At 37.9% G+C, this 22,872-nt stretch overlaps 1 protein-coding gene across 4 annotated transcripts in view; it reads right to left on the reverse strand.

The window, feature by feature from the left end:
* Positions 1–552: 552 nt before the first annotated feature.
* Positions 553–22,872, reverse strand: part of unm_sa1614 (un-named sa1614) — an 85,328-nt gene continuing 63,008 nt past the window's right edge. For 2 of the 4 annotated variants that reach the window (XM_017692845.2, XM_037532538.1), the window contains 12 exons: positions 21,090–21,276; positions 19,433–19,518; positions 17,147–17,262; positions 16,071–16,138; positions 15,547–15,654; positions 11,915–12,146; positions 11,611–11,790; positions 10,397–10,460; positions 10,031–10,092; positions 8,121–8,305; positions 5,317–5,439; positions 553–906 (listed from right to left, as the gene is read on the reverse strand). In XM_017692845.2, the coding sequence (XP_017548334.1) occupies positions 832–906; positions 5,317–5,439; positions 8,121–8,305; positions 10,031–10,092; positions 10,397–10,460; positions 11,611–11,790; positions 11,915–12,146; positions 15,547–15,654; positions 16,071–16,138; positions 17,147–17,262; positions 19,433–19,518; positions 21,090–21,276 (1,486 nt within the window). In that variant the 3' untranslated portion in view covers positions 553–831. Of the gene's footprint in view, positions 907–5,316; positions 5,440–8,120; positions 8,306–10,000; positions 10,093–10,396; positions 10,461–11,610; positions 11,791–11,914; positions 12,147–15,546; positions 15,655–16,070; positions 16,139–17,146; positions 17,263–19,432; positions 19,519–21,089; positions 21,277–22,872 lie in introns of all 4 variants that reach the window. The other 2 variants (XM_017692844.2, XM_037532537.1) reach the window with 1 other exon arrangement.

Genomic DNA, 22,872 nt, shown 5'->3' on the forward strand with positions numbered 1-22,872 from the left:
AATGTCAGAATCTTCCTGAAAACTGCATAAGTGGTGTTTCATCTTTCATCTTAACAATGGCTGGTAAACGAGGCCCATTGTTTTTTTTACTGAATCTTGACCAATCACTGTTCTAGGTGTTTCTGTGGGAGGGTTGAGGAATTAAGATATTCATGTAATTCAACAAAAGTAAACTATTTAGACCAAAATAATGCAAACTAAGCTTTCACCATGTCGCACTAAAAATTCCCCAACATGTTTATAAAATATTGCAAGGTGTATCTGCAATACGTAGTTGTATATAACTCCTGGTATTTTGTCCATATTGTGCTAGCCCTAATGTAGACACCCTAAATGGTTCTATACAGTTCTATTAGAAGCCTTTAATCAGGAATAGAACCTTTACACGGGACTCTTGTGTCCACTGAAAGGTTATTTAGGGAACAAAAAAGTGGTTCCTCTGCCTGTCTGCAAATGGCTGGTGTTAGTTATTCAGAAGCAACAACAGCTTGGGTGGAATGAAAGCCTGCAGCCACACAGCCTCTTTGCAGTGAAGATCTGCCACCATAGTTCCATAGCGCTGCTCCAAAGGAGCCTATTTGGAAACTTTATTTTTTAAGAGTGTACATGATGACATATTCAGCTCTCTTGTGTCTGAAGGGCCTGAACAACCACTGACTGTTACAGAGGTTGTGAAGACTTGCTCTGTGCTGTAGAGCTCTCTGTGTCCACTGCCTTGCTTTGTAGCACTGATTATTCATAACATGACCAGAAGAGCAGAAGACATCTCATGCTTCTTTCTCCGACTGCTACCACCGTCTTCCACTTGGTCTCAAACTCCTTTGTCCGGCGTCACTGGGACAGTAATGAGACGAAAGAGGCTGGAAACAGGCCTTTCTTCTCTGGCTGTCCCTCGATGTAGCCGTGCTGGGAAGAAATATTGTTGGCAATGACAAACGGCCTCAGAGGAACATCATACAGTTCAATTTTGAAGAGGAAGCACATTATACAAACATGGCCTGAAGGGAAATAAGCCTATAAAAAAGTATTTACCCAAAACAAAGGATTCAGGAACGTCTTGGTGTCCTGAGATTCTTGGCCATCGTTTCACTTTATTACGTTTCTTCCACTCTGCTCTCCCCTTTCCTCTCTTACCTCTTCTCTTAACTCTCCTCTCTTTGTGCTCAACTTATTCTCTCCTTCCTTCCTCTCTGCTCATTCTTTCTCCTTTTCTCTCAGCTCTCTCGTACTCACTCTTTTTCTTGCTGTCTCCTGCTTTCTCTCTTTCCCTCCTTCCTCTCTTCCTTACTGCTGTTTTCTCTTTCCTTTTTCTCTCACCTTTTTTCTTCTTTTCTTCAACGGTCTTTCTTTCTCTTTCCTTTCCTATAAATTTTCTTATACGTACACTCTTTCCTTTCTTGCTGTCAACTGTCTTTTTCCTCCTTCTCTTCCTCTCCTCTCGTTTCTCTCCCCCCACCTCTTTCTCTCTCCTCTTTCTGTTCATCCTCAACTCTCTCTCTGCTTCCTATCTCACAACTTTCTTTCTCTCCTTTCGACTCAACTGTCACTCTTTCCTTTCTTCCTGTCAACTCTCCCACTTACCTTGCCTCCTTCCTTCCCAATCATTTCTTAATCTCACACTCTTTCCTTCCTTCCAGTTAACTTTCTCTCTCTCTCTCTCTCTCTCTCTCTCTCTCTCTCTCTCTCTCTCTCTCTCTCTCTCTCTCTCTCACACACACACACACACACACACACACACACACACACACACACACACACACTCTCAAACTGAAATGTATTCTTCTGATGGGCCATTCATGGCCTGCTGCTCACTGCTCACTGCCTTTGTGGGTTTTTATTTAAACCCTCTGGAGACGCGTGGATGGTTCTTTCTCTCCAATACGGAGACAGAATAAAACATAAAGAGGCACAAACGGAGCGAGCCATGCCAATCATTTCCATCTGTTCCCCGGAGAGAGAAAGGAATACATCTGTACATACAGCATGGCTCTATCAAAGGCTAAACAAGGGCCTCACTGCTTCAACTTAAAAACAGCTTCCACTATAATAGAGAGGTTGATAAACTGTTTGTGAGATACAAATTGAAGTTGCCAGGAGGATAAATTATTAGAATTTCATTTACGAGAAATAGAAATGTGTCGGGGCAGCAACTGCCAGGATACATTTTCTTAAAAGCACACATGATAATCAGCATCATGACTTAGTTTTCATGCAAGACATAAAGTGGTCAAATTGCCCACCTGCATCACTGAATTCTCAAATGAACCCTTAGAAGTCAATACAGATATTACTGCCATCTACCTACACTGTTGAGTGTACTATTTATACTATTTATTTGTAGTTATTAATTTTATTACCAAAGTAAAATATTATAGGATAAAAATCTTATGAACAGAAATAGAGCACTTTATTTAAAGGCCAAATACACTAATTTCTAATACCAATTTTCTCTTTTATATTTCACTTTTAACAGTGTCATGGTATTGTCAAACTGATGCATTTGGTCAATTATAAGAAAATATGTGATACATTATGTGAACAGTTAGCTGATAAGTGTTAAAAAAACACTTCAGGTACATAGTCACCAAAACAGTTTGCACAAATGGAGAAGCCAAAATTTTCATATGCTTGGTTTAAACTACATTGATGTCCACTTGTTCAAAAAAATATTTAGAAAAATGGCAGGCTTTTTTTGTTTACACATTTAAGTTAATTTTGGAATTACATTAACTAAAGGTTCCATTCAGCCTTTGAACTCTAGGAGGCTGAAGCACATGAGTATGTTGTGAAACATCACAACATATATGTAGCATAAGTATAACAGAACCTAAGGCTTGGTCAAAAGGGTAAAATTGTTAGTTGTATAGCAAATAACAATAAACCTACGAAATTGCAGAAACAAAACAACAAAATCAACATGTGGTGTGTCACTGTGATACAGGCACATTCAAACTGTATCTTTTGGGAAATGTTGCAATGGGAATATGTCAAGATTCTGAAGAAGATTCTGTTAAAGAGCCGACCAAATTATGCCAACAAATCTGGAAAACAGCTCACTGGCCAGCAGATTGAAAGATGTCAGTTTATATCCCGAAACAAAGAAAGGAGACAACAGTGTGCAAACTATCACACAATTTTCCTAACATCACACGCCAGTAAAGTTATGTTCAGGAACATTCAGCGCAGACTAGAGCCATGGACTGCCAGATGTGTAAGAAGGCTTCAGGAAAATCATAGGAAAAAAAGACATCATTGGATTATTAAAAAAGCCAAGGACTTCAAGAAGGATGTCGACATGTGTTTCATTGACCACAGCAAAGACTTCTATATTGTCAAATGGAATGATTTCAGGAACACCGGAATACTAGCACATCTTATCATTCTAAAGGAGTTGGACAAGGCTACATACTATCACCATATAAGGAAAGTTAAGGAAAGTCCTAATAAGGAAGGTCAAAGGACAGCATGAAAAGAAGGGACTGTAACTCAGTATGAAGAAGATTAAGGTTATAACAACAGGAAATACCACTAACTTTACCACTGATGATGGGGATGTGGAAATGGTGGACAGCCTTTGCTTACTCAGATCAGTTATTCACAACAGAGGATCCAGCACTCAAAAAATACAGCAAAGATTGGTACAGACTGGCGCATGGATGAAAGATTAAAAAGGTCTTCCAATCCAATGATTTGTTGTGATAAATAAAAATTAGAATTGTCCAGGTGGTGGTTTTAACGTATGAGGCATTGGGGCAGTGCCTCAAGGGTGAGTTGCTGAACAGTGAGAACAGGTGAAAACAGGGCAGGATATTGGAGGAGCCAACAAGATAACAAAAGTAGAACGGACGTTACAGTGGTCTTCCCACTGGTTCTTTATGGATGTGAAAGCTGGAAAATAAACATCAAGACAGGAAAATGATTGATGTCTTTGAACTTTGGTGTTGGTGAAGACTTTGGAGAGTTCCTTTGACGGGAAAGAAAACAAGCAGATAGATTCTTGACCAATCAAGCCTCACTTCTCACGTGGCGCCCAGATAAACTGAAGACATTTTCTCAAAAGAATTCATTGAAAAAAGACTACTATGCTTGGAACAGTTGAAGGTCAAAGAGGAAGAAGATGGCCAGCTGCAGGATGGACAGAGACAATCAGAGGAACACAAAATATTGACAGTTTAGGCTAACATAAGCTTTTGTTTATAGAAATATAAAGGTTATATCAGCATAATCTATCAGTATTTTATGATCAGTGATACACATCAAATATTGTGGCACCCACACATCACTGTGTTGAAAACTTGACAAAACTGAATTTTTAAAAATAATTTTTATTTGTTTTCCTGTGAGCCTTCATTCTTTCTAGTGTTAAATTGGTGGACATAAAGTGGTTTAAAACCACATCATTTTTTCTGGGCAGCCTGACTAAAGGCCTGGATGCAGTGTAAGCAGGTTAAGTGCTGTTTTTGGCATGTATTTGTGGAAACATTTTGGGAGACTTGCAGTGTTAGTCTCATAGCTCCATTTCTAAACTGAAAAAGGTGAATTTTTTGCTAAACTATCACTTCAAGGTGCAAAAAAATATACATAACTGTCAGAACATACAGCAGATTTGCTTTACGGGATTGCCATAAACCAGCCTCTTTTGAGCATTCCCGCTAGCAGCGAACTGAATCAGGCCTAGTTTCATGCAGTAGGCACGATTATACACAGATATCATGTATACATTTGAGAGATATAGCTGGATCTTATACTATGGAAGTGAAAGTTTAAATAAAAAGGTCATTTCAGGCACTAACAGCGAGCATGCCATGTATCATCATACACTATATGTGTACTTTGGTGAACTTTAGCCATTGCACTGTCAAATCAATCAAACCAAATGGAAAAAATACAATGTCACAAAAAATCTAACTCTGGTGAGGAGCAAACAAGCTTGGTGTGAAAACAGCCTTGGATTTAGACCATTTAGACCCACAATTTTTTCCAAACCATGGTTCTTTGACCTGAATATGGGTGGAATGGTCACGCGACAAACACGTACTGAGCTAAGGGAAAAGTTCTATAGGCCCAGATAGGCCAAAAACAGGGTCGGTGCTCCTTTGGCTAAGAAGTATTCAAAGAGACATTTAATAAATTCATACAGACTAAAAACTGTGATCCAGGGCATTAGATCATTTATCGCAGTAAAACATTTTACACCATATTAGTGAGCTACAGCTCCTCTCACTGAACTTGCCTTACTGTTTGAGAAAGGCTCTACCCCCCAGCTGAAACAGGATTAAAATGAACTGAGACAGCGTATTTGACTATGTTACTTACCCACCAGTCAGCGTCTTCTTCTGTCAGAACCACCAGTACCTCTCCCTCATTGAATGTGAGCTCATCATGGTGATCAGCCACACAGTCATACATGGCCTTCACTCTCTTAAGCTTTGGCTTTATCTGAAAAACACATTCAAAGACATCAGGCCTGGGTTTAGCACACACCCCAGTTAATCTTGTGTATTTAGCTGGAGGCAACCACTTGCTACAATAAGCCTGTCCATACATGAACACAAAACTATGCAGACTCATTACTAGACACATGCTACATTCTTGCATGGTCAGTTAAAGGTTCGCTCATTATTCATCATCCCTTATTCTTATACCTACCATCATACAGTACAGTGCAAAGTCAAAGACTAACTTTCATTTATTTAATTTCCAGTCTAAGCAGCCATTAAGTGCAAGGTTTTCATTTTCATTTTTTTAATATTTAAAATTATTTTTTCATTTAGTTGTTCACTCTTTGCCTTTATTACAGATTTGATTCTTTTTGGGAGGCGTGCTTTCAGTTTTTCAAAGAAATTTGCAGCGGTGTTTTTTTCTGCAACTCCGAAGTTCAGTCTTACAAGTTGATTGCATTTTCTGCTTCTCACAATCCAATTAATCCCAAGCAGATTTAATGGTATTGCAGTCTGGACTCAGGTGGTCAGTCCATTATACTTCAGCAGCTACTTTGTTTTGTTTTTGCATTTTTTTTCTTTTATGTCTGTCTCCTTTTCTCATAAAGGCTTCTTGACAGCTACACATGCTTTCAGACTCATGGCCTTGAGGTATCTTCTCAAAGTGGAAGGAAGCACAGCAACTCCTTTTTCAGCAAGTGTGAAAGCAGAAGCACTGTTAATCTTACACAGGTCTTACACAGTTGTCAGAAGTCTCATTTTGTTTTTTCACTTTTTCCTTTGACTTTCATCTTGTTTATGCAAGTGGTTAATCTTAGATATCTCTTATAACACTATAGAAATTAAACTTGGATATAACTTAAAATAGTCAGTGTACAGCTTGTATAGCAGTGTAGATTTACTGTCCTCTGAAAATAACTCAACACACAGCCATTAATGTCTAAAAAGCTGGCAACACAAGTGAGTACACTTCAGTGAACATGTCCAAATTGTGCCCAGTTGTGTCATTGTCCCTCCCTGGTGTCACGTGACTTGTGAGAGTTACAAGGTTCCAGGTGTGAATGGGGAGCAGGGCTGTTAAATTTGGTGTTTTGGGTATAATTCGCTCATACTGGTCACTGGAAATTCAACATGCCACCTCATGGCAAAGAACTCTCTGAGGATGTGAGAAATAGAATTGTTGCTCTCCACAAAGATGGCCTAGGCTAAAAGAAGACTGCTAACACCCTGAAACTGAGCTATAGCAGTGACAAAGGTTATACAGCGGTTTTCCAGGGCAGGTTCCACTCGGAACAGGCCTCACCAAGGTAGACCAAAGAAGTCCACGTGTTCTCCGTTATATCCAGAGGCTGGCTTCAGCATTGCTGCAGAGGTTGAAGAAGGGGGAGGTCAGCCTGTCAGTGCTCAGACCATATGCCGCACAATGCATCAACTTGGTCAGCATGGCCATCATCCCAGAAGGAAGCCTCTTCTGAAGCTGACGCACAAGAAAGCTTCAGTTTGCTGAAGACAAGCAGTCCAAGAATATGGATTACTGTAACCATGTTCTGTGTCTGATGAGACCAGGATAAACTTGTTTAGCTCAGATGGTGTCCATAATGTGTGGTGGCGTCTTGGTGAGGAGTACCAAGACAACTGTCTCTTGCCTACAGTCAAGCATGGTGGTGGTAGCATCATGATCTGGAGCTGCATGAGTGCTACCGGCACTGGGGAGCTGCGGTTCATTGAGGGAAACATGAATTCCAATATGTACTGTGACATTCTGAAGCAGAGCATTATCCCCTCCCTTTGGAAACTGCGCCGCATGGCAGTTTTCCAACTTGACAAAGACCCCAAACACACCTCCAAGAAAACAACTCCCTTGTTGAAGGTGATGGACTGGCCAAGTAGCAACCTGTGCAGCTCTGGTGAATTCCATACCCAAGAGGGTTAAGGCAGTGCTAGATAATAATGATAGTCACACAAAATATTGACATTTTCAGCACAATTTGGACATGTTCACTGTGAGGTGTACTCACTTGTGTTGCCAGCTGTTTAGACATTAATGGGTGTGTGTTATTTTCAGAGGACAGTAAATCTACACTGCTATACAAGTTGCACACGGACTACTTTAAGTTATATCCAAGTTTCATTTCTATAGTGTTGTCCCATGAAAATATATAATAAAATATCTCCAGAAATGTGAGGGGTCTGCTCACTTTTGTGAGATACTGTACATTGTTTTATGTCAATGACAAACAGAGCTGAGCTCTATTTACTACAATTTGATTGATAAATAGTTTCCAATACAGCCTTTATAATGCATTAAATTACCAGATGTGATAAACTGCACTGACAGAAAAACCTTATAACTGTTTTTGATAAACAGACCATAAATAGTACTTTCTGAACAGTGTTTACATGGTACATCCAAGATTTTTATTCTAAAAAGCGAGGAGAAATCAGTTTTCCATGATTTCCAGTTTGTTATTTTAAACTGAATCTCAGTTTAGACACTAGAATCAGAGTGAAATCAGCACTGACGCATTTAAATCTGATTTAGAGATAAGCTACAGAAAAGATTGCAAATAAAGATCTGTAAATCTTCATTTGGGCAAACAGCAAATTATAAACTGATGAACAATCTACTGTGGCTACACCCCTGTGTGTGAGTAAAATGCAGTGACATGAGACTCTCACCACAGTGCGTCTGGGCAGTGGGTGTGGGGCGCTGGGGCAGGAAGATACAGAGCTGCCATTGGAGTCCAGGCTAAAAGATCTAGGGGAAGTGGGGGACAGGGCCTGGGCATGACGGCCTGAACTGCTTGCCTGTGGAGTCTGATACAGGAAGTGACAACTGCTGCCCTCCCCATCTGCTCGAAAACCTGCAAAGAGACAGCAGAGCTGTTACACCACTTCCTTCCTAATGTTTTCTGCAACACTCAACTCAGCTTCTGTGGAAGCTTCATAGGAATAGGATAGTTTGAATCTGAAATAAAAATAAGAGGCCTTGCAAGAAAAATTCCTCTTTGTTTTGTCTGCATTCTCTCTTTCACATATAATGTACTGAGATGGCCAAACTATTCACACTACCATTTAAGCTATTCTCCAGCTTGTTGGTGTTTGTCAAGTAAGTGTATGTGAGCCTTTTGATGGAGTCATGCTTAAATATGCCATTTGTCTGCAAATTTTAGTTCACAATTTTTATTTATTCACTTAGTTTAACATACTGAAAAGAAATGCTGAACTGAGAAAACAGTAATTGTGAATTAAAATGTGCAGAAGTGTGTTCTCCGCAGAGAATGCGATAACTTATTTTTGCATAGAAAATCAACAAAACGTAATTTGAACAAGGCCACCTAAATTCTGCACACAGCTACATACTTAACGTACTATGTACGCTTAACCAACAGTTGATAGTGTTACTAAAGCCAACTAACAAAACCATCACGTCATAAGAACTACAACAAAAGAGACCTTTCTTTACATTATGGGATAAAAAACTGATGTTAAATAATGACGTTAACAATCAATATAACAAAAGTATAATCTTGATATTTTAAGACATTTCACGATTTCACTATATGTATAACAATATTTAGTTTAATATTTTTTGTGCTTTAAACAAATACAGTCAACAACTGTGAGTACAATGATTTTTATTTAAAGTTATCTAAATTCAATAAAACAGGACTATTAGGCTCTCTTTGTAATAAACAATGACCATGCAGTTGCCTTCAGTGTCTTTGCTTCAGTGTGTTAAACCCACTTTATCATTTCAAGATTTACATTCCAGCATGGGGTGTCTCCTCCTCTTGACCATGACAGGCTTGCTGAACTTTTGATTCTGCCGTGTTTGCAGGACCAGAACCAGTCTGAACTGGTTTGAAATGTCTGTTTCACAGCACTTGGCTAAAGCTTCGACAAAGGTTACAGGGAAAGGTAGATTCCTTGCTGCCATGATCATATTGCACATGCTATGTGTTCCTACAGTGGTGACCTTTAGTTGTCCACTTCCAGATAGAAATTATCCAAACTTCCATCTGAAAGGTTTTTAAAACGAAACTTATGCACACCAGGAGGTTACCTCAGTCATCGAGTTATCTATGTTTGCACCTTTCAGTAAATCCACACAGGAGTTAAGGAAGGAAGTCAGGGTCAAACTTGGTGATATGATTAATCTTGAGCGTAATAAAGTTGACAGCCCTACTGAAAACGCCTGACAAAAAAATCATAGCAGACATTCAAAATGCAATGTTATATAAACTATGTTTAGTTTATGCATATATATATATATATATATATATATATATATATATGGTGGCTTATCATCTCACATCCACCTATCAGTTTACAACTGTTGTACATTTATTTTAAATAGTTCAACCATATCAAATACTCCACATCAAATTAATGACCGTTTCAGCCACACTCGCAGAGTTACCACCAGGGTGATCTTCATCCAACTTTAAAGCATACAATGAACCTATTTAAACCAATTTAAACCACACACACAAGCAAAGCAACAGAACATAGAAATCTAGTAAAAACACATCACAAAAAACAGCATGAAAACCCACCAGAAATAAATGAAGGCCTGGCGTGCTCACCTCGCTCGGGCAGCTCAGACAAAGAATTGAGTGCTGTCATGGTGTACTTGGGAGACCCTGAGCTGAAAAAAAACTTATTATTAGCAATAACATCCTTAAAGTTTAATATACCAAAGCATACTGCTCGGTTTAGGTAAAAATAGACAGAAAGCGTGTGATTTGTTCAGATATCGAGATCTACATGATCCCTGAAAACTGTAAACGTGTAAAAATGTTAGTATGTAACAAAAGCATCATATAAAATCTTTAATAATCTGTGCACATTATGCTGACTATGTATCTCAACAGTAAAGAGTGATGATTCATTATCTCACCACTAGAGGCCAGAATTGACTTCTAGCAATCTATCAAGGTGCAGGTACTTACACACACTTGTGAACAGATGAATCATGACTGCTGAAGCCTCGAGGACTTGCTGGGACACCGTAATCTACCCAAAAAAAGGCAAAAACATTAAGCCATTAGCTGTGTCAGGCACTCTAGAGTATGGAAAACACGAAAATGTGATACATCATCTGTCTCAGGACTGAGAGAAAGAAGCCCTTAGTGACCTTAACATGTGCATTAAGTGTCCTTAAAATGAAACATAGCATGTTGTCAGCAAATGTGTTTATGAACTGTATATTAAAATGAAATAAAAAACGATTCCAAATAATAAAATCTTTGAGATGTAAACCTTTAAAATGTAAGTCACTGAGATGATGATGTGAAATGTGGCATTACAGAGAAACTTACTGAAACGTACTGTTTTTTTGCTGAATCTGTTATTTTTACTAATATTTGCTGAAAAATGCCACATATACATTTATGTTAACTTACATTCACTTAGAAAACAAAAACAATTTCAAAAACATATATTCTGACTCTGCATACTATACTCTGCATTATATATAAATTCTTTTTATATTTTCCTGTGTTGATCATGGTGGTAAAATGTTGATAAATCTAAAGAAACATGCTGGTTTTAATGCAGTGCTGTCTGAGGGGTCAAAGGTCATGGGCTTTCTTTTTACACTGTGTTTTTTCTGGATTCCCTGAATCTCTTGACAATATGGATTTACAAAGCACTGCTTTCTGTTGTTATTTGCATTTTACCTATGTTTTTAGATTAGGTCTTGTACTACACCCCACATGTGCCTCATAAAAATACATCAATGTATCTTATGTCAAAAAACGGTATGTCAAAACTTATGTAAAACTATTTTGTGTAATAGTTTTCTGTGAGGGAGCTTTTAGAGGGCTTCAGATGGCTGGTTCCTGTCACCAACACTGAACAATTCTGACTCTTTTTGTTTCTCTAGAATGAAGCATTCACATCAATCAACTAAGAATGGCATTGTTAACATCTTAACGATTTAATTATGCAGACACTTCTGTGACACATCTGTGGCATCTCCCTAAACTCTACTGTCTGAAGTGTGGACTTGCCAGCACAATGTGATTTTACCCAAAAAAGGCCAAAATGTTAAGTTAAATGTAGGCACTACATTCTCAAGCTAGCATATCATTGCTGTGGAAATAAAACATCTTTGATATAGTAACTTTCCAGCAAAAACAAAAAAGGGTGCACATGTGTGTACCAGCATGTCCTGGGCGTAAGCCTCCGTGTGGACTAAGAGGAACCTGAGGAGATGGCTCAGAATACGTCCGCTTGTGTCGGATCACCAGTGGAGGAGGAGGAGTTCTCTTCTTACTGAAGCTGACCTCTGTCCACCCATCTGGAGGACTGACTGGGGGAGGAGGGGGAGGAACATTCGGAGCTGGAGAGAAGAGAAGAGAGAAGAGCAGAGGAGAGGAGAAGAGCTTCACTTTGCTACTTTTTCATAAATTTAAATTCAAATGAATTTAACAGACAAACTGATGGTTTTAAGAACTGTTTCTCACCACGGGCTCTAGGTGGCAGTGGTGGTGCAGGAGATGATGGTGGAGGAGGTGGGGGACTGTCCAGGCTGCGTGTTTGAGGACTGGGGCTGCAGTATGCTTCTCGTTTGTGTTCGCCTCGCCCCAGAGCAAGCCGGCGGCCCACGCTGAATATACCCCCCGAACCACGTTCCTGAGATCCGCTGTGGTAAAGGCTGAAAGGCCTACTTGACCGGTCCTTCTTCACTGGACCTGACTGCAGATAAAACCATACAGCCACCAGAGAGATAAATCAACTTACAACTGAAACTCAGTCAAATGAGTCATGGGCAAAATATGTATCTGTCATAGTATATTCAAATGAGAATACTATATTCAAATGGCAACGCTTTATTCAAATAATGAAGAAACTCACTTACACTGAACATTTAAGAATTACTACAGTAGCTTCTAAACAAGGCAGGACGTAACCTGAACTTCTACTTAACTGATAAAAGAACAAATACATTACTTTTCATGTTTAGGCTGACAAGTTTTGTGCTGTGTTTTGTAAATATAAACAAATTTTGATTTTGATGCCTGTAACACTTAAAAAAATTGGGAAAATAAAAGTGAAAAGTTTATAGAATATTCAAGTTATGTCATTTTGAAATATACCACAATAAGCAGGTGAATTCATAAAACATGAGGGTATCATGATTGGATATAAAAGTAGCATCAACAAAAGGCTGAATCTTCGTAAACAAAGATGGATAATGGCTCAACACTTTGTGTCAAACTTTGTGAGAGAATTGTCCAACAGTCCAAAAAGATTTCTCAATGCAATATTGCAAAATATTTAGGTCTTTCACCATCTATTGTACATAATGTTGTGAAATAATTCAGGGAATTTGGAGAAATCTCAGTCTGTGAAGGGAAAGACTGGAAACCACTGCTGAATGTGTGTGACCTTTGAGACCTCAGACAGAACTGCATGAGAAACCATCATGCTGCTGTGTTAAATGTCACATGGGCTAAAGAGTACTTTGGAAAACTGTTGTCACTTAACACAGTCTGTCAGTGCATCAAGAAATGCAACTCTATTACACAACCTTGTTTTGGAGAAAAACAGACATTGAGTTCTCTGCGCCAAAGACGAAAGGAACCATCCAGACTTTAATCAGTGAAAGATGCAAAAGCCAACATCTGTCATGGTATGGGTGGCACAGCATAGGTGACTTGCATGTATGTAAAGGAACTATGTATGTGGACATGTATATTGGGATTTCAGAGAGACATATCTGCCATCTTTTCCCATGAAGTCCATGGTTATTACAGCAAAACAATGCCAGGCCTCATTCTGCACATGTTACAACAGTGTGGCAGCATGATATGTGTGTGCTTGACTGGCTTTCCAGTCCAGACTTGTCTCCTATTGAGAATGTATGTTGAATCATAAAGAGAAGAATAAGAAGACGACAACCAGCTGAAGTGTTGTATTAAGAAAAAATGGACAAAAATTCCATTAGAAGTGTAATTAAAAGGATAGTTGATCTAACAAAGTGGTAAAAATGCCTCTGTCCTAACTTTTTTCTTGAGTGCACTGCAGGCATCAAATTCTAAATTTGTTTATATTTACTGAATACAATTAATTTGGTAAATGAAAACAATGGAAATCTTAGTATCTTAGTTTGTCAGTTAAATAAAGGTTCAAGAGAATTCAGAAATCACATATTCTTGTTTTTACTGCATTTTACAAAATTTCCCAATTTTTCAAGGAATGAGGTCGGATCATCTCTATACATCTGCCCTCGAAAAATTCATGAAAATGCATGATTATGAAACCTGAAAAGACGACAATGTTTTTACGCCATCCCATATCCATTCCTTTTCCTGCTACACTAAATATGCTAGGCTATTGGATTCAGTGTTCTATGCTATTACAAAATGACAAGAGGAAACAATGCAAAAATACAACATTGTCTGTTTGAACCTCAGACTGACTGAAGCTTCTGTTCACTAAAATTTTTGATTGACATCAATTTTCATTTGACATCAATGTTTGATGTTTTAAATTTAAGGTAACCTTAACTTTTAACTTAGCTAGGTAGTTAACTGCTAGTATCCACCTTATCTTTTTACATATTTTTTACATATTTTTCACCTGACCGCTGTATTTTGAGATTATTGTCTGGATGTTTGGTTGGGGAACAGGCATTTCATTACTGTTTGAGCTAAGTCAAGGACAAAGTGCTACTAAGTTATTTTATGTTCCCTGAAATGTTTCTAAGGTGTTTCTGGGACAACATGCAGTTTGTAACTCTCACTGCAGCCGAGTGAAACTGAAAAGATGGCAAGGACAGCATAAACCTATTAAGAAAGCACACTGCTTTAAAAGACCTGAAAGTGGCTTCATAATCACTGCATTGGCTGAGCAGCTTAGCAGAAAGCTATTGGGCTAATAGTCCAATAATAAAAGACTTCTAGTTTTAGCCCTCACACAGGGAGTTACTTAAAAACTGAGACATACAAAGTAAAGAATATGCCACAAGCATGCCTTTAATTATCTTACAATATCTTTATTTAAAACAGAGCTAACATCAAAATCCAACACAATGTTAAGCTAACCAACTAGCCTGGCAAGTTAAAAAATGTAAGTGAATGAACAGATTTTGTACATTTACAGTGTTCTTCTTCATGGTTTTATACCTGTACTTTAACATGTGAACAAAATCATAAAGTTGAAATTAACTGACTTTATTACCATAAAATAATTTGCATAAGCTATAAATAGAACCCTCTGCCCAAAGCTTTTCTCTCATGCAGGCACAGATTTCTGTTGACAGATCGATTTCAAACAGCACAAAAGCATCTCAATAATGAAGACTGTTAACATTTTATTCATTCCCACGTTTCTATTGTATTATGATGTTCTTGGCTTTTAACATATTTAACATATGTAGTCTGTTTACAATTCTCAGGAAGTTCCGAGCATAAGCCACTTAAAGCATTATAGGACACAGGAATAAGGTGGATACTAGCCTGCACAAGGTAGATACTAGTCCCCACTAATGTAGCCAATTGCTAGGTCTCTCCCTTTTTTCAATGCTACCAAGTGCTAAAATTCCAATTCCAAGTGCCAATTCTTTTATCTTAGCTAACAGATGCCCATGTTGGCTAGCATTACCTGGAGTGACTGGGGAGAGGGAGGCCCAGCATACCCACCCTGAGAAAATGAGGTTAAATATGCCCTCTTTGCTTTCCAGTCACAGATGGCTATGGTGAGGAGATCAAACTCACAAACACACAATAGGACCAGCACCTAGGAGGTTGCAAAACTCAGGAGCCCCATTTGCATTGTCTTTACTGTTAGACTGCTAACTGTGCTGCCCATTAGTAACATCATTGGCATTAGCTATGTTAGCACACACATGCTCTGTAGCTAAAAGACCATGGTAGATGTAATCTTATTTTTGTCATACATACAATCTTTCAAGCCATTTTATCCGAAAGTTCTTTTTTTCAATGGAAATTTCTGAATGGAACAACTCTGACCAATACAATCTACTTAATCATAACAGGCCACCCAAGAGGAGTTAACTATCTAAAAAGCACATTTCTGATGCAGTTAACCAGCATAGTGACTACTTGAGGCTAAGTAAAATATAAAGTCTGACCTTGTCATCCAGATCATCGTCACTCTCATACAAATCGTCCTGCCGCAGTCTCCACTCGTACTCCACATGGATGTGCATGTTGAACTGATTGTTCTGAGACTGCTGGATCTGAACAATAAACACAACAAATAATCACACTTCAAAACAGCTAAATCACTGAGTGGCTTGTTCTTTGGGAGAATGAGCTACATTAATCTACTGGAGCAGTCAGAATTTGTTTTTTTAATTTTCTTGGACAGTTTGATCTAAAGACTGACACTTTTAATGTACAAAGTGTGTCCCACCCCAAAATGTAGAGATTTAGTGAAACTTAAAGTGGAACTAATTATATTCATTGTCAAAGCTGAAATCATCATCATAACTACTATATGTCTAGTTCATTACTGAAAGGTGTGTCCTTGTGAGCCAATCAGTCCTATCTGCTATTTCATTTGCACAAAATGTGTAAAACACCATTTTGAGTAGATGTGTTTTGAAAGGTACTGTAATTTGTAATAAAAGAAATTAAACCCTGTGCAGCATACCAGCTCCTCACAGTGCGTGTTCTTCAGTCTTCGAGCGATGTCCAGAGCAGTCTCTCCATTTTCGTTTTCTATACGGACAGAACAATAACCATCAACTCCCTCTCAACACCATCATTCACGCTCTATAATTAACTTCTCATAATCAGCCAACAGTCCAAGTCTGTTTACAAGGCAATCAGCCTCATTTCTGAAGAAGATGGCATTTTCTATTCAGCTATAAGAGACTTACATTCAGATGAGGACATGACAACTGCATTATATTCTCTATCTGTCCCTTTCACATGTAAACATAAATTGTAACCATAAGCTTTTCTGAATATAACATCAGTACTGTAAGTACTTCCAGAAAACTGACCAACAGATGTTTAATTAAAAACAGGTTTACAAGAAGTGCCATACTGTGAAAGGCTCTAATGTCAGGAGATTGTGAGTCTAAATCCTGAAAACAACATGTACTAATACAAGTTTTGCACTGAATTTATCAAATACACCATATACAACAAAACATAATATCAGAACTTTATGTACTAAAAGAGCTATGATGTAAAATTACTAAAAGACTAGCAGAATGAACAAATAAAGAAGAAGCGACACAGCATAAACAGCTCTAGAATGATCAGTAATAGAAAGAATATTAATAGAATGAAAAAATAGGTACAAAATGAACAGCAACAGAACGAAAAGTTAAAGAATGAGCAGCTATAGAATGAACAGCCACCGAAAGAATAGTTATAGAATGAACAGCTATTAAATGAACAGTTATTAAAAAAACCTATAGAATGAACAGTTACAGAATAAGCAGCTATAACAGCAACAGTTGAAGAATGGACAGCTATAGAATACAGGTTACGTTTCATGATAAAAAAAATACTGAATGAATAAACAAATACAAAATGAGCAACAGTAGAAAGAACAATTACAGAACAAACAGCTATACAATGAGCAGCTATATAATCATAGGTTTCATGTGTATCATGAAAAAGTAATATTTTACATTTTTGCCATATTGTTCAGCTTTATTGCTAAAATGAAATGCAGTGTGAAATAATGGTTGAAATGAATGTGTTTTTACTCACTGATATGTGTGTTGGCCTTGGCCCTCAGCAGGAGCTTAAGGCACTCAGTTTTATTGTGCAGGCAGCAGTAATGCAGTGCAGTGTTACCCCGCACTGTCTGCGCATCCAGATTATTACTGAAACACAGTAAACACACCAGATTGTTACTTATACAGACATTGTAAACACCACAGATTATTACTGAAAAAAACTGTGATTATTAGTGACACAAACAATGTAAAGACACTAGATTATTACAGAAACAAACACAGTAAACACACCAGACATAGTAAGCCTTAGGTTATTTCTGAAACAAACACACAGTAAACAAACAGATCATTATCGAAACAAATAGCTGTAAACACGCCTAATTATTACCAATACAGATACAGTAATACCAATACCATAGTTTTGCTGAGACAAACAATGTAAACACACTAAAATATTACGGAAAAACACTGTAAACACTTCAGATTATACGTGAAATACTGTAAACACACAAGACTATAAAACTGCTTTCTTTTTCTCATCTGCCCATCTGTATTGTGCTCTCCTCTCTCAGTTTTTGTCTTTCTTTCTTTTTCTATCCTTTCCTCCCTCTCCCTCTCTTCACTCGCTACCCTCATTCCCTTCAAGCTACAGTCAGGTTCAGACAGACGTTCACCCAAAAATGACAATGCCTTAGGAAATTTAGCCTCCAATGTTGTGTCTACTGAAGCTATGAGTGTCCAGATGGTCTTTCACGTCTTCTGTCAGGCATTATAAAGTTTGAAAATGGCTGACCTAACTCACTTTCAGCAGAGGCCCTAAGTGGCAATGCATGTGGCTTAGTGGTAAATGAAACAATATGAGATATGTAGAGATCAACATACAGTAGATCTGTAAGTTTTTCTCTTAAATTTGTTCTTGAGCGAGGTCCTAAAACACAGTCACAGGGGAAAAGGTGCTTCCTAAGAGCCACCTCACATGGCTGCTCTGTACAGCCACACCTCCTGCAGCAAAGTGAACCGGTAACTGGAAGCTACATTATTTTGGACAAAGTAATGCAGACAAGCTCTTGAAAGGCACAGATGTCTAAGTGTTGGACCTATTGTAGAGATCTAGCAAATTCGGTCCCCAGCGATGACACAGCCACCAGTGGCTGCAAGTCCAAGACAACTGGCCTCGCCCTCTATTAGCCTCCCTCTGCCCCCTTGACTTAGCATAATGATAGTAAATGTGGTCTGTTAGCCTGTTATCTACTGTAACTGAATTGGCAGTTGGTGTTCTCTTTGAAGTGTATTGAGCTGTCCAATAACGATGTGTTATCTGGCATCACATGCTAGGAAACGTGCAAAGCTTCACCAACCTAGCTTGATAGCACTGAGTGAAGGGCGAACTGGAAAAAAGCTGGTTTGGTTAGTGTACCCAGAAAGAAGCTGAAGATTTCATACTAGACAAAGCTTCTTATTACATACTAAACAAAGTTTATTTTTGCTTTATCTAACTTGGATTGTTATTTAGCTAAGTTGTTTGACATGGCAAGTGCAGAGAGTAAGCTTTAGCTGGAACAAGTGAAGTTATCCTCACATTCATCTCCTGTTTAGGAACACTTCGGTTTTCATTCGAGTACAATAATGATGGGCAAAGAAGGTAGACTGAATGATGACAACACTGCATGAGTATCAAATAAGTGCGCTAATACCTCAACTATGCTAAAACATTTGTGAAGGCATTACCCCGTGTCTCTGTTACTGGAGCAAAGAAAAAGTCACAGCAGCTACTCCTCAACACAGGATTCAAACAGCTGCCAAGTGCTGATTATGAGCAGGTGAAACGCTTATAGCTTCTGATTTGCACCCATACTGGGTAGAGAGTCCTTGTTTTCGCAGTTTGCTGGGAGAGACTGAGGCATGTTAGAAAATCTTTCACTCATTTCAGCCAAAAGGTAGGAGCCACACTTTAAGTAGAAACTCAAATTGTAAATAAATGTGTAATGTATCCTAACACATGTAAAGCATTTAGCATACACTTTGCACTTCTGCATACTATTTTTATTTATTTTATGTATTCTAAGAAAATTCTTGTGTATTCTTGTGAATTTCCCCGCTGTGGGACTAATAAAGGATTATCTTATCTTATCTTATCTTAAAATGACTTGTGCCAATTATTCCTTTAACAAGTTATTCCTTTTTGTATATTCTTACACTCCTATAATTGTGTTACTAGAATTATATCTAACTATTTTTATACCTATCTGGATATTGTAAAATATAGTAATATCAGATCCACAGGTAATAAGCCAGGTGATTAATAACATGGCCTCACCAGTTGTGTACCAGGAAGTCCACCATGTGCAGGGAGGTCCGGTCAGCCAATAAAACAGCAAGGTGTAGTGCTGTCTCCCGCTTTTCCTTAAAGGTGGACAAAAGACAAATAACTGACCATTTGTAAAATTCTGATAAATCCTGCCACCCATGTTCATTGCTGTTACATCTCTTAAGTTTTTATAGCAGTTGGTCTTTTACACTCTTATGTATATGTGTCAGTTCATATGGTTTACCCATATAAGATGCAGGTTTATTGCAATTTTGGAGGTATACGGCTAGAATACAGAAAATGTATACAAGTTCGCCATGAGTCACTAAAAAGTAATCTGATCAGACTGTGGGCGGTCGTTTATGTACAATTTATCTTTAGAGACTGTTGTTTTGTCAGTTCCTCACAGAACACAGTTTGACTCTGCTCTAAGGTTCAGGAGTACAAGAGTAGTAAAGTATACCGCTTATGACTTTTCAAATTCTATTCCGCATCAGAATGGTTAAATAAACATTGACTGGTAGTGTGAGCACTCATAGAAAGAGGGAAAAAAACAGAGCCATGAAAAACTAAGCATGACAGTGGCTCAGTTTTTAATATTTTTTTATGATCTACAAATGTTTCAGTACAGCATCAAACCTATACATTGATGTGTGGCACTGTGTGAGGCTCTAGCCTGCTTGCTAAGCTAATGATAATGATAAATCTGTGATCCAACATCACAGAACAGAATCCAACTTTTTCTATGGTTAGCAAATGTGTTATCATGTTTGCTAAGCTAATGCTAACCATGCAGTCTCCTAGTTGGCAGCACTGTTTAACATTTATCAACACTGTTCAGAATATCAACTGATAGACAGATTGAGAGACCTTTTCTGAATGATGCCTTAAAAATTGGGCAGTATGTTCACTTAGTTGGTGACCATGTAAGTGAACTACTCATTTTTTTATTTTGAAGTAATGCAGGATGAGACAAGGAGATTAGCTATTTAACTTTCAAAAAACAAAAAGAAAATCTCTGCTTCAATATAAAGTCACAGTAAACAAAATAAAAACAGGATAAATTGCTGTTGTTGCTGATAATATTAATGGTAAAAAGGTTCCGTAAAGGTATCAGTGAATGTATGTGCTTTAGTGGCTGTGAACATAAGGGTTGCTGTCTCTAGAGGTTGACAACTATGTATACAGTGTGATGCAATGTCTTTCAGAGGAAACCCAACATTACACCTACAAAGAAGAGCTGTGTGTGTTTGCTGCATGATGAACATGTGATAGCTCATTGAAAATGAGTCTTGATTTAAAAGTGAGAAAAAAATAGGTAATCATACAAAATTATTTTGGAAATAGTGCTCTTATTTGGAGAAAAGGAAACACAGTATGATGTTGTATGAAAATATATCTGAAACAGTAACTTTATAGGGGGAAGAACGAAATGCTCTTAACATCTGCTAACATGACAAATTCTATTGGTCCTATTTGTCATTTCATTTTTACATTTTTTTTAAATGTAAGTTTATTTTATATATATATATATATATATATATATATATATATATATATATATATATATATATATATATATTCATATGAGAGTGATGGAATGCCCATACAAACCAGTCACAGGATGTGTGTGCGTGTATGTATATACGTGTTTGTGCGTGTGTACCTGAAGTAGGCCAGGCAATGGCAGGCTCAGGTCCAGTTTTTCAGCGTAAAGCTGTAGCAGGCTGAAAATGTCCCGGCTGTGCACGGCCTCTTGCAGCCGGCGTCGCAGTGTGTCCGGAGAACTGCCACTACGCTGAGCAAACTGTAACTCCAGATACTTCGCTAAGATAAAGTCTTTACGTTCCGCCCTGCAGAAAAACACACATAGGAGTGTAAATCTCCAACCTAAATGATTCAGTTGGATTACAATTCTTTAGTACAATATTCAATGCATCAACAATAAAATGATCCAATAATTTTGGTGCAATTATAGATTTTTGTAACACATTCAAATACACTGTTCTGATTAGAGTGAACTATTCACACAGTACAGAGTGAAACATCCAACCGATTCATATCGGTATAACGTGAAACTGTCCACAACATTGTCACAGGGCCAGAACCATTGCTTAGTCACTGCACAACAGCATCCCACCCCACACCAGTGAACAAAGAAGTAAGAAAAGTGATGCTTTGCATTCCAATTTTATTCAAACCTTAGTGAAATTCACTTGAATGTGTAACCTACTCAATGTATTTAATATTACTTGATCATTCATATGTTTAATGGATATATAAGTCTGTCTGTTGGCCTGTCTGCCCTGTGATGGACTGGCGACCCGTCCAGGGCGTATCCTGCCTTCCAATGACTGTTGGGATAGGCTCCAGCACCCCCAGCGACCCAGAATGAAAAGCGGCTTAGAAAATGTGTGTATGCATGTCTGAATGTGAATGCCTCAAATATAAGCACTTCTATTGCTAGACAACTAGCCTGCTAATTTCAGCCATTCATTGTGAGCTAAATATAAATGTACCTAAAGTAAACGTAACTGGACACAGTAAAGAGAACGGAACATAAAGAAAAAGGTAGTTTAGTATTTATGATGCAATTGTGGTTGTTTTAAGAGTTTGACCATTTGCTTTGTAGTTGGAAAGCTTGTTTGGATTCCTATGTATTACTAATTAACAGTTTCAAAGAAAGCCGCCTGAAATTTATGGGGTGTTTTTCTGTAGTTTATGAACATATTCAGTGATTTTTGAAATACTCAAAGAGACAGATTCTCAACCATTTTTTTTCAGAGTTCTTCATAGATTTCCGTGCTCTCCACAGAAATGTATTAAAAAAATAATGTTGGAAAGGTCAATGAGGTTACAAATTGTTACTGTTTATGTCAACTGAGAAATCCCCAGGGTTTAGTCAAAGCAAGAAACATGCATTTCCACTTTTGTTGCATCATTTAAACACAGGAGCTGTCATTTAGACTGTGTAAAAAACTCATGATGTATGTACCAATAAAAATGCTTGTAAACTGCTTGAAACAAAATTTCTTTACATTAACTTACATTAAATGAAAAAATGTTTCTGACCTCTTCTGTAAAGATACCATTTAGTAGATACTTGTTTTTCTTTGGAAAATGTATTTGTAACAATCAATCAAAGGTACTAGTGTTGGCAACATGCAGAATTTGAGTGTTTTTGGTCTTCCAGTTCAGGTCAGAGATGCCTGATTTAAGCTAAAATGTAAGCTTCTGAGAAAAAAAAAACAGTAAAGCGTTTAGCTGCTAAAATGTTCTTTTATTTTTAAAGCATGAAATGAATGTATTGGTTGATTATACCAATCCAATAATAGAAAGCAACAGATAAATTTCAATGTGTAATGCACCAGAAACATGGGTTTGGGGAGGGGGTGTGGTTTGGGCACTGTAGGGTCTATGTGGTCAGAGATTTTAGCGCAGGGCTAAAT

This window comes from Pygocentrus nattereri, chromosome 21 (genome assembly GCF_015220715.1).
Source record: "Pygocentrus nattereri isolate fPygNat1 chromosome 21, fPygNat1.pri, whole genome shotgun sequence".
Taxonomy (NCBI): domain Eukaryota; kingdom Metazoa; phylum Chordata; class Actinopteri; order Characiformes; family Serrasalmidae; genus Pygocentrus; species Pygocentrus nattereri.